The 12,801-nt window shown below is 45.0% G+C and overlaps 1 protein-coding gene across 2 annotated transcripts in view; it reads left to right on the top strand.

Moving 5' to 3' along the window:
• Window positions 1-12,801, top strand: part of DHX33 (DEAH (Asp-Glu-Ala-His) box polypeptide 33) — a 28,287-nt gene that overhangs the window by 8,740 nt on the left and 6,746 nt on the right. For both annotated transcript variants that reach the window (XM_011994684.1, XM_011994683.1), the window contains 7 exons: window positions 4,260-4,445; window positions 5,171-5,282; window positions 6,493-6,652; window positions 6,795-6,883; window positions 9,381-9,508; window positions 9,908-10,111; window positions 11,422-11,508. In XM_011994684.1, coding sequence (XP_011850074.1) covers window positions 4,260-4,445; window positions 5,171-5,282; window positions 6,493-6,652; window positions 6,795-6,883; window positions 9,381-9,508; window positions 9,908-10,111; window positions 11,422-11,508 — 966 coding nt within the window. The remainder of the gene's footprint in view (window positions 1-4,259; window positions 4,446-5,170; window positions 5,283-6,492; window positions 6,653-6,794; window positions 6,884-9,380; window positions 9,509-9,907; window positions 10,112-11,421; window positions 11,509-12,801) is intronic.

Below are 12,801 nucleotides of genomic sequence, written 5' to 3' on the forward strand. Positions count from 1 at the left end.
AACCCGGGAGGCAGAGCTTGCAGTGAGCCGAGATCATGCCACTGCACTCCAGCCTGGGCGACAGAGCGAGACTCCGTCTCAAAAAAAACAAAAGAAGCACTTTTTATTTTGCAACCCAGTACGCTATACATATAACTGAAATAAGTCTATGAAACACCGCTTCTGGCCAGGCATGGTGACTCACACCTGTAATCCCAATGCTTTGGGAGGCCAAAGCAGGAGGATCACTTGAGTCTAGGAGTTCAAGACCAGTCTGACAGCATAGCAAAACCCTGTCTCTATAAAAAATTATAAAAATTATTTTTTAAAAAAGAAACTACGTCTTTTACTACATGTAGGGTACTCTGATATTTTGTACCTCATTTAAAGAAAAAGTTGGCTGGACACAGTGGCTCACACCTAGAATCCTAGCACTTTGGGAAGCAGAGGTGGGTAGGATTGCTTGAGCTCAGGAGTTTGAGACCAGCCTGGGCAACATAGCAAGACCTCATCTCAACTAAAAATAAAATCAGCCAGGTGTGCGGGTGCACGCCTATAGTCCCAGCTACTTGGGATGCTGAGGTAGGAGGATCACTTAAGCCTGGAAGATTAAGGCTGCAGTGAACTATGATCGCTGCACTCCAGCCTGGGAGACAGAGCAAGATCCTATCTCAAAAAAAGAAAAAATTGACATTGGCTTAATAATGGGTTGCAACTTAGAGTTTTGTTGTTTTTTTTTTTAACTATATTAGGAGAATATTAAAAAATATTTTCTCATTTTATTAAACATTTACTTCAAAAATTTGAATCATTAAATCATTTTTGTTTAATTTGTATAAAATTTAATATTTTTACCTTCCTATTGGCTTTCTGAGAAAATCCAGAGGCAAACTTTTAAAATTAATTTTTATTTAATTTACTTATTTAGAGACACAGTCTCATTCTGTCACCCAGGCTGGAGAACAGTGGCATAATCATAGCTCACTGCAGCCTCGATCTCCTGGGCTTAAGCAATCCTCCTGCCTTTGCCTCCTGAGTAGCTGGAACTATAGGCACACACCACTACACCTGGCTAGTTTTTTTTATGTTTTGTAGACACAGGGTCTTGCTATGTTTCCCAGGCTGGTCTCAAACTCCTGGCCTCAAGTGATTTTCCCGACTCAGCCTCCCAAAGCACTGGGGTTGCAGATGTGAGAAACCGTGCCCAGTCAATTTTTATTTTAAAAGAAGTGATGCATATGGGGTTTAAAGTTTTAAAAGTCAAGTAGTCTGTAGTAAAAGGTTCATAATAAAAGAATAACAGTTGTTTTTACTTCAACATCCCAGATTTCTGCTGTTTAGGGCACCTCCTTTCAGTCTCTACATACTGCTTTCGTATTTCTAAACTACCTTGCTTTTGCCACTGTTTCTTGAGTTATGGGTATCAGGCATCGTATGCTAATTTCTTACCATGGTGACAAGAGTTTAGAATTGCCCCTCCCCAGCCCCCTTTATCTCCAGCCTCTTGACAGTTCTATCATGATGTTTTTGTTTAGGTTTTTGTTTTTGAGGCAGGATCTTGCTGTGTTGCCCAGGCTGGTCGTGAACTCCTGGGCTCAAGCAATCCTCCTGCCTCAGCATTGGGGAGTAACTACATGCTTGCACCCTTGTGTCTGGCCTATTATGATGTTTTCTGAGTCCAGTATCAATACTAACAATATCATGACCACACATTGCTAGTAGCACACCGTCATCCCTATACCTTGTTTCTTGAACAACACAGTTGTGTAAGCTTTGTAGGTAGCTCTGGCTCATTTTTTTCCAAATGTTCCAACATCTCTCATGTGCCAATCGTGAATGGTTCTGTGTTCAAGCACAGTCTGTCTTTTCAGAGTCCCTTACGCTGCTGTTCCAGTTAGGGCAGGTGGCTCTCCTGGGCCTTTGTGCAGTTGTCATCATGACTCTTCCCTTTGTCACCATTTTCCCGTGGTGAAGCCCAGCGCTTCCCAGTCCCCTGGCCGCCCTGGGTAGGAGAGGGAACTGGAGGGTTTAACCACGCTATACTCAGACTTTGAGCCAATCCCTGGGTTTTCACTCTCGCACAACACGATGTGTAGTTCCCTCCCTCCAGCCAAGTCATCCAGCCCCTTTCCCCTCTCTCTTCCAAAGTGATTTGAGCCTCCTCATCTCTCATTGTCTTTTTTTTCTGAGACAGTGGCCTTTACGGTCATTTTCATAGTATTTGGGGAAGAAGTCTGCCTTGTTTAACTGCGGAAAGCAAACAAGATGAGAATTTTTCATAAATGGCAGCTGCTGGTGCATTAGGTTACCCCTGGCTTTGATGAAATCTCCCACTGATGAGGTTTTGACTGATTTAGATTTTGTCCTGTCTGTGTGTACCTCTGAACAATTGTTCTGTTAATACTGGGCTGAAAAAAAGATACACATTTTAAAAATATGTATTTTTACATATATATCTAAACATACATATAATTATTAACATTTTTTTCTATTTATTTTGCCATTAGACTTTTTTTTTTTTTTTTTTTTGAGATGGAGTCTCACTCTGTCACCCAGACTGGAGTGCAGTGACATGAACTCGGCTCACTGCAACCTCTACCTCCCAGGTTGAAGCCATTCTTGTGCCTCAGCCTCCCGAGTATCTGGAACCACACCCGGCTAACTTTTGTATTTTTAGTAGAGATGGGATTTCACTGTGTTGGACAGGCTGGTCTCAAACTGTTGACCTCAACCCATTTGCCCGCCTCAGCCTCCCAAAGTGCTGAGGTTACAGGCATGAGCCACCTCGCCCAGCCCATCAAGCACTTTATTTTATTTTATTTTATTTTTGAGATGGAGTCTCACTGTGTCACCCAGGCTGGAGTGCAGTGGTGCGATATCGGCTCACTGCAACCTCCGCCTCCCACGTTCAAGTGATTCTCCTGCCTCAGCCTCCCGAGTAGCTGGGATTACAGGCGTGTGCCACCATGCCTGCCTAATTTTTTGTATTTTTAGTAGAGACGGGTTTCACTGTGTTAGCCAGCATGGTCTTGATCTCCTGACCTTGTAATCCACCCGCCTCGACCTCCTAAAGTGCTGGGATTACAGGCGTGAGCCACTGTGCCTGGCCCTATTTAATTTTATTTTATTTTATTTTATTGATTTATTTTATTTTGAGAGAAAGTCTCGCTCTGTTGGCCAAGCTGGAGTGCAGTGGCGCAATCTGGGCTCACTGCAACCTCCACCTCCCAGGTTCAAGCAATTCTCTTGCCTCAGCCTCGTGAGGAGCTGGGATTACAGGCACCCACCACCCCCCCCAGCTAATTTTTGTATTTTTAGTAGAGACAGGGTTTCACCGTGTTGGTCAAGCTGGTCTCGAACTCCTGACCTCAGGTGATCTGCCCGCCTTGTCCTCCCAAAGTGTCAAGCACTTTACATCAAACAAATTAATATGTCTGATCAGAAATCAAAGAAAAATCAGGGCATTAGGTATGTCATTCACACTTGGGTGTTGTTCCCTTTGAAAGTGAGGAACCCCATTAACCTCAACAGCTCAAGCAGTTGTCCAAGTATACAGTGTATGTTTGGGGGCGTGTGAAAGCGCTTTCGACGGCATCATTATTAAAGGCTCCTTTTCCAGCGTGGCTGCATCTGTTCATTTCCACGGATTAGGATTTCCCCAAGTTGCCTTCTGTTCTGTCAGCCTCGTCTTTCAAGATGCTTACAAAAGGAAGGAAGCCTCATGCAGATTTTATTTGCTTGCCTGATTATGCTTTTCATGGTATTGTTCTTGTTAGAAAAAACAATCTGATGATTTTCCTTCAGAATTTCATCACTTGGCCTATAAACATAGCTGGCTAACTCCTATATATTCCAGTTTTGTTTTTCATGTTTTTGAGTCAGGGTCTCGTTCTGTCGCCCAGGCTGGAGTACAGTGACAAGCAACTGGAACTATAGGCATGTGCCACCACCCTTGACTAATTTTTAAAAAAGTGTTTTGTAGAGATGGGATCTTGCTGTGTTGCCCAGACTGGTCACAAACTCCTGGCCGCAAACTATCCTCCCGCCTCGGCCTCCCAAAGTGCTAGGTTTACAGGCGTGAGCCATCACACCCAGCCTATTACCATTTTATGCACTGCTGGTCGGGGTTCTCTCCAAGCTAGACATCAACTTTTAGGCTCATTTACATTTCCATAGTTAAGAAAAACAACTCTGGGAAACATCATCAATCACCATTGTCTTTCTCTGTGCAAGCTGCAATTCTATCAATGCCTAGTAAACCCCCTCTACCTTTTTTACAGGAAGCCCCTCCTTCACAGGACATCCTGGTGTTCCTCACCGGGCAGGAGGAGATCGAAGCCATGAGCAAGACCTGCCGAGACATTGCAAAGCACCTCCCAGACGGCTGCCCTGCGTTGCTGGTCCTTCCGCTGTACGCCTCCCTGCCCTATGCGCAGCAGCTGCGAGTCTTCCACGGGGCCCCAAAGGTGAGCGCACCCCCTCTTCTCTCCAGCCCTATTGTGGGCACCCAGACGGGTCCACCAGTGAGGTCTGTGTACCTGTTACCAGCTTCCAGATAAGGTGTATGGGATGGGCTACCCAGGTACCAGATGAGCGCGTTGAGGAGGCGCAGGAGCACGATGCACGGTGACATATACGGCGCTCCTGTGATGGGAGCAGGGAGGCAGTTGTTGGGATGAGGGAGAGTATAATCCAAAGCTGCAGGGTGAATGAGTGACTTCTAAGGACCCGCATAAATTGCATGTGTCCATTGTGGCATTTATTGTGTGCCTTTGCCGTGCCGGGCACTGTGCTAGCTTTGATATCCACTGTCTCTCATCCTCATGGGAACCGGCAAGGCCGGTGATGATCCCATGGGGATCGCGAGGCCCCAAGAGGGGAAGTCACACTTGCTGAAGGAGCGCATAGTAAGTCACTGGCGGGGCCACGATTCCAACCCACATCTACCTGCTTCTGATTCCTGTGCTTGTTCCGCTACATCTCATTGCCTCAAATTGACCTTTAAGACTGCAGCGTCCCTTCCGCTGCCTAGTTGAATGACCAACCATTCATATTAATGACTGCCATTAATAATGGAGTCATCTTTTCGTGGTCCTGAGTGACTTGTGGAAATCAATGGTGAGAATATGTTTGAAGGCTTCTGAATCATCCGTGTGTCAATGCGGCTTTTTGGTTTTCTTCCTCCTTTTAGGGCTATCGCAAAGTGATCATTTCAACCAACATCGCTGAAACCTCCATAACCATTACAGGAATAAAATATGTAGTTGACACGGGCATGGTTAAAGCAAAGAAGTATAACCCTGGTGAGAATTTGTAGTTCATGAATGTCTCTCCTGTGTCTAGTGAGCAGCCACTGAAACTGTAGTCCCGCAGTTTTCCCCTGAGTGTTTCATGTTTGTAACTAGCAAATTCGGGTGGCAGGTGCCATGAGTGAGATCATCTACACTCCAGGTCCACGGGTATGTGAGACAGGAAGTAGAGGCAGGAAGGAAGAGCCCAGGTCGAGCAAACTTGGGCACACAGGGTCTGGGACCTGAACAGAGGGTCCAGTACCCCATCAGAAGTCAGCTGTAAGGCCAGGAACAGCTGGGTGTCAATCAAAGGCTGTCATCAGAAACTATATATATACACACACACACACACACACACACACATATATATACATATATATATATATGGCTGGTTTGAGCTCGTAGGTTTCCTAGGAAGGAACCAGATCCCCTGGCTGGGCTGAGGCATAGAAGGAGCACTGGCTTCTCCTAAGAAGGTGCAGTGGGAAGCTAACTTACGGTCATCTTGACTCATGTCTGTTTGATATTTCATTTTATTCCACAGAGGATTGGAGGCCACTGAAATTATTGCTCCCAATTATTGAGCTGAAATGCTCTAGCAAACATTTGAGGGTCCTGACTTCCACAGGTGTATCTTTTTGAGATGATGTAGGTGAAAGAACTTGGGTCTCCAGTGCCTGGCTAAGAATACACTTTTATCAAGAAAACGAACCTCATTTACTGCTAGAAAACAGACATCACATTATTTCTGTCTTACAACAGAACTGGGAGGGAGGATAAAGCTCCCAAGTGATTTGAGGCATTGAATTCCAGAGTTGTTGATTGATAGTATGACCACCATCCTCGTTTGCTGAAACTGTCCCAGTTTTAGCACCCAGAATCCCACATCCCAGGAAACCCTCTGTCTCAAGCAAACGGGAGGGGTTGGCCGTCCTACCACCTAAGGCAAGACCTCGGAAATTCTTCTGGCCCCTTGCTGCATGCGTGAGTTTTCTCTGACGTTTTCGTGACAGATTTCACACTGGGCTTACTGCAAAGCCTTGTTTCACTAGGGCCAAACCGCTGCGGAGCATCCTGGTTTTGCGCTGTCCATTGTGCTAGCCTTGAGGTTTTCTGGACCCCTGTGTTGCTGAAAGAACCACTGATGTGCTTCTTTTTATCAACACTGTAGGAAGAGTTTGTTCATGTGATGAAGCACTAATGGGGCTCACTCTCCGTCCAGACAGTGGTCTTGAGGTGTTAGCAGTGCAGCGGGTATCGAAGACGCAGGCTTGGCAGCGCACAGGGAGGGCTGGCAGAGAGGACAGTGGCATCTGTTACCGGCTCTACACGGAGGAGGAGTTTGAGAAGTTTGATAAGATGACCGTGCCAGAGATCCAGAGGTAGGCACCTGCACTGCTGCCGTTTGTCCCCACGTCTCTCCTGCTTGCCCAGAGCTGCGGTTTTACTCACACTCCTCCGTGAGTGGTTCTGACTCACTGGCAGAGGGATCAGGTGATGACCCTGGCCTCACACTCTTCGCAGGTGTAACCTGGCCAGTGTGATGCTTCAGCTTCTGGCAATGAAAGTCCCAAATGTGCTCACCTTTGACTTCATGTCCAAGCCATCTCCAGGTAAGTGAAATCCACAGTTTTGCAGAAGGTGGGTGAGGAGACAAACAACAACAAATGGACTCTTCCAAAAAAATAAAGTATTTTGGTCATCTCCTTTATTTAATTGTGTGGATAACAACATTAGTTATTAGAGAAGCATCTCAAAATCATGAAATGACAGATAAATTGATTGACTTTTAAAGAGAGAGAGTCTCACTGTGTGGCCCAGGTGGAAGGGCAGTGGCTACCCACAGGCTCCATCACAGCCTCCAACTCCTGGGCTCCAGCGATCCTCCCGCCTCAGCCTTCCAAGTAGCTGGGACCACAGCCATGTGCCAGTGCTCCTAGCTATGAAATGATAGATTCTGTACTGTCAGCACCATCAATAAGTTTCCTTGACCTCTGGAACCAGTGAAGGTCATCATGTGAGTCCTTGGGTTACTACAGAACTGTAATGAAATTGTGCTTTTTTCAGCACAGGGACTGCAAAGATCACATTTCTGTGCCTTTAACTGGAATTTGATCAGTTTCCTGTTCATTGGTAATTTCTCTACAGTGGAAGAACATAATTGGAAATCTTTATGATAGTAGCTTTGGCACCTGGCCTCTCATCAATGCACCATTTTCCTTTTCTTCCCCCCGTTCCTTTTCTTAAGTATGCAATTGGTTTAAAAAAGAAAGAAAGAAAACACAAAGTCAGCAATTGATTGGGTGTACAAGGGTCCTGCCCTAATCCTCAGGTTCATAGTTTTCTTCCCCTAGAACAACCACTGGAAGTATTTTCTAGTAGACTTCTAGAGCAAATATATGCATATGTGAGTATATGTAGTATGTTTAATTTTATTTATGCATTTATTTATTTATTTTTGAGACAGGGTCTCGCTCAGGTTATCCAGGATGGAGTGCAGCGGCACGTTCTCAGCTCACTGCAGCCTCAACCTCCCGGGCTCAGGTGATTCTCCCACATCAGCTTCCCGAGTAGCTGGGAGTACAGGTGTGAGCCACCAAGCTGCCACTGTAGTATGTTTTTGTTTTTGTTTTTGTTTTTGTTTTGAGACAGGATCTCACTCTGTTGCCCAGGTTGGAGTGCAGTGGTGCGATCCCAGCTCACTGCAACCTCTGCCTGCCAGGTTCAAGTGATTCTTCTACCTCAGCCTCCCAAGTAGCTGGAACTACAGGTGTGCACCACCACACCCGGCTAACTTTTGTATTTTTTAGTATAGATGGAGTTTCACTATGTTGGCTGGGCTGGTCTCGAACTCCTGACCTTGTGATCCACCCGCCTCAGTCTCCCAAAGTGCTGGGATTACAGGCGTGAGCTACCGTGCCCAGCCTGTAGTATGTTTTAAACCATAAACAGCAACAAACATTGAACATTGTTCTGTGCTTGATTTTTTCCCTTCATTGCTAAATCCTTACGAACAAATGATGATACATAAGGTATAAGGAATGATTAAAATCCAACACCTGTGTACCCAGTTAAAGCCCCCAGGGCACCCCCGCCACCCACTTGCCCTCGCCTCCTTCCACTCCTTTGGGGTAACCACTCCCACATTTTGTTTGTAATTGCCTTGCTTTTCTTTATCGTTTTACTATATGCGTCTGTATCCCTAAACCACCTGTTTGTTCTTTGTTTGTAAGTCTATGTTATTGAGTAAACTGTTTTCATTCAGCTTGTTCTGTATAGTTTATTTGTGTTGATGCTTTTTCACATTAAGTGCTATTCTATTCTGTGAATAAACCAAAATGCATTTATCCATCCTTCAATTGGTAAATATTGCTTTTAAAAAAGCAATGAGAAGGCCGGGCGCGGTCAAGAGTTTGAGACCAGCCTGGCCAACATGGTGAAACCCCGTCTCTACTAAAAATACAAAAATTAGCCAGCGGTGGTGGCATATGCCTGTGGTCCCAGCTACAGGGAAGGCTGAAACAGGAGAATCACTGGAACCCAGGAGGTGGAGGCTGCAATGAGCCGAGATCACACATTTGCACTTCAGCATGGGCGACAGAGCAAGACTCTGTCTCAAAAAAGAAAAGGGAGGCCAGGCACAGTGGCTCATCCCTGTAATTCCAACACTTTGGGAGGCCGAGGTGGGTGGATCACAAGGTCAGGAGATCAAGACCATCCTGGCTAACATGGTAAAACGCCGTCTCTACTAAAAATACAAAAAATTAGCCAGGTGTGGTGGTGGGCACCTGTAGTCCCAGCTACTCGGGAGGCTGAGGCAGGATAATGGCGTGAACCCAGGAGGCGGAGCTTGCAGTGAGCCAAGATTGCACCATTGCCCTCCAGCCTGGGCGACAGAGCGAGACTCCATCTCAACAAAAAGAGGGAATTGGACCGAAGACAGTGATGTCATTCTTTGACAGATGTGTCAGGGGGCAGTGGTGGTTATGATGTTTTGATGTTTTGCTGTTGTTTGATGTAGAGTTATCAAGAGCTCCCAGAAATACTGAACTGGCTGCAACTTCATTCTTTTTGGACTTTTGGCTCCTTTTTATGTCTCTGTTTCTTTAGATCACATTCAGGCGGCCATTGCCCAGCTGGACCTATTAGGTGCTCTCGAACATAAGGATGACCAGCTTTCCCTGACTCCAATTGGAAGAAAGATGGCGGCATTTCCTTTAGAACCCAAATTTGCCAAAGTAAATGATACCCTCTCCTCAGTCCGCTTTCTGTACATTAGAGTTAGCCATCCCAAAGTAGAACCATTAACCCAGTGCTTCTCGATTAATCTCACTTTTTCTCTTAAATAATTACCAACCCCTAGCTTTTAAATAGCCCTGGTTGATATTCAGTGTGGGATTCAAAGATACGAAGTCAAGAGCCCTACCCACAAGAAATTCGGAACTCTGTAGGGAAGGCAGTCACCTGTTTTATTTAATATGAAAGAGTGAAATAACACTCACGTACATAGCCATGGTTTTAGAAATACCTGTCCTTTAACTCCTTAGAAAGGAAGCTGCAAAAGCAATGTACAGAAATAGTGCGTTCTAAAGCTAGGAGAAGGCTGGGTTTACACAATTTTAAATTTCGGTTTGCAGACCATCCTCATGTCCCCCAAATTCCACTGTACAGAGGAGATCCTGACCATTGTCTCCCTGCTGTCTGTGGACAGCGTCCTCCACAACCCTCCTTCCCGGCGAGAGGAAGTGCAAGGGGTCCGCAAGAAGTTCGTATCCAGCGAGGGGGATCACATGACCCTGCTCAATATCTATCGGACCTTCAAAAACCTGGGTGGAAATAAGGTGAGCCTTGTCTTGCTCCTGTTCTCCAGAGACAGCCGCTTGTCTCTGCTGCGTGCTTCCCTTTTTCTGCTGAAGCCGCACAAAAAGTACACTTTCCCTTTGTGGCTGAATGATCTAAAGAATCACAAAAAGAAAGCCAGACATCATTTCGGAAATGCCTCAGTACTGGGAGGTCACCAAAGAAATGTCACTCCGGTCTCTGCTCTGAACCGTGTTTAACTCAGCAAGACTTAAGCGACTCCCAACCCATCAAAACGTAGTTGGAACTTAATAAAGTAATATGTCTAATAATGGTAGTACATACCAATTAATGAGTACTTAACTCCGTGCCATGCCCCATGCTAAGCACTTGTTAATGTATGATCTCATTCAGTACAGTACTTCTAAGAAATGAGCACTGCTATTATTATCTTTTATATTCATGAAACATAGTCATGGAAATGAAGCTTCGTGCAGTTGAAAAACTTGCCCAGGGCCAGGCACCATGTCTCCAGCTTGTAATCCCAGCACTTCGGGAGGCCGGGGCGGGTAGGTCACTTGAGCCCAGGACTTCCAGAGCAGCCTGGCCAACATGGCAAAAGCCCGTCTCTACTAAAAATACAAGAATTAGCTGGGCGTGGTTGTGCACACCTATAATCCCAGCTACTCGGGAGGTTGAGGCAGGAGAATCATTTGAACCTGGGGGGCAGAGGTTGCGGTGAGCTGAGATCGTGCCACTACACTCTCAGCCTAGGTGACAGAGCGAGACTCTATCTCCAAAAAGAGAAAAAAGAAAGAAGAAGCCTTACATAAATTGGGCATTTTTGTTTTGTTTTCTGTGTCTGTTCATCTCCTTTGTCCATTTTTCTACTGGGTCGTTGGTCTTTTTCTTAATGACTTGTAGAACTTTTAAAATCTATTCTGGAGATTCTGATATTTTATTGGGTATGAAGAGACAACTATCCCAAGTTGGGAAACTTTAAGTTTTTCTTTAGTTTAAATTATTAATAGTTTTCCTTATAGTTCATGTTTCTTGATATAAAGATATTTTCCTACGTTCCTTTTTGGCACCTAAAGTTTTTCCTCTGAATTCAACTGTGTTCTAAAAATGTTGTTATATTTTTTCTATAGAAATGAGAGGCTTGTTAGCTGGGCATGGTGGCACGTGCAGGTAGTTGAAGCTATCTGGGAGGCCGAGGTGGGAGGATTGGTTTGTGGTGAGCTATGATGTATCACTGCACTCCAGCCCAGGGAACAGAGCAAGGCCCCGTCTCTGTGAACAGATAAATAGTGCATGAGTGGATTGTGATATCGTTCTGTCTCCTATTCAGGATTGGTGCAAAGAGAATTTTGTCAACAGCAAGAATATGATGCTGGTCGCCGAAGTCAGAGCACAGCTGAGGGACATCTGCTTGAAGGTATTGTCCCGGTCCTAGTGTTCTTTGGGTGACAAAGCTGTTACTTCGTTCAAGGTAGACATTTTGAAATTGCTTATTGCTAGTGATTATAAAAGGATTTCTCATTGTAGAAAATTTCACAAATAAGAAAAAAGGAAGTTACCCACAATTCCACATCTCAGTAGTTTAGCCTATTTCCTACAGCCTATTTTTTATTGTATTTTTTCACATAGCAAATTCTATGTATAATTTATATTTGGTTTTATAATCTTTATAAGCATTTTCCAGGGTTAGAATTCTTCATAAGATTTTAAGTGGGAATATCTCCATTATTTCCTTTTAGATTACCCAAGTCGTATATAGTTGTTAAATATTTACACAATGCAGAAAATAGTGATTTATAATGTAGAAAGTTTAAAAAGTCTCCCATAATCCTGCCCCTCCAGAGATAACTACTGTTAACAGTTTGGGGTAGATCCTTCTAGAATTTGTTTCTGTGTATGTATGTTTTTGTGCATGTCTGTGTGCCTGTGTACGAGCACACACATACACGGATACGTGTATATGAGGTACTGTTCCACAACTTCCTTTCTTCCACATGGCTTCACTCCTTTTCCTTTTCCGTTTCCTTTTTTACTATTTGAGACAGAGTCTTGCTCTGTCACCCAGGCTGGAGTGCAGTGGTGCCATCTCGGCTCACTGCAACCTCTGTTCACCGGAACTTCTGCCTCCCAAGTTCAAGCGATTCTCCTGCCTCAGCCTCCCGAGTAGCTGGGATTACAGGCTCCTACTACCACGCCAGGCTAATTTTTGTATTTTTAATAGAGACAGGGTTTCACCATGTTGGCCAGGCTGGTCTCGAACTCCTGACCTCATGTGATCCGCTCGTCTCGACCTTCCAAAGTGCTGGGATTCCAGGTGTGAGCCACCGCGCCTGGCCTCACATGTGTATTTCTTGAATCCTTCTGGGCTTTTGGTGCTGCATGTGTCTAGCTCATTCATTTCAGCGATTTCATAGCATTTCATTGTATTCACTGCAGTTTATTTAAGCCTCTAGTAACGGTCATTTAGGTTCTGCCTCCTGCATATGTGCCGTGGTGTGCACAGAATGAATTTCGAGATGGGGAATTTGGATTTCGTTAGATATTGCCAAAGTGTCCACCACAAAGTGTTTTTTCTTTTCTTTTCTTTTCTTTTTTTTTTTTTTTTTGAGACGGAGTTTCGTTCTTGTTGCCCAGGCTGGAGTGCAGTGGCACGATCTTGGCTCACCACAACCTCCGCCTCCTGGGTTCAAGCAATTCTCCTGCCTCAGCC

Source organism: Mandrillus leucophaeus, unplaced genomic scaffold (assembly GCF_000951045.1).
Source record: "Mandrillus leucophaeus isolate KB7577 unplaced genomic scaffold, Mleu.le_1.0 Scaffold46, whole genome shotgun sequence".
Lineage (NCBI taxonomy): Eukaryota > Metazoa > Chordata > Mammalia > Primates > Cercopithecidae > Mandrillus > Mandrillus leucophaeus.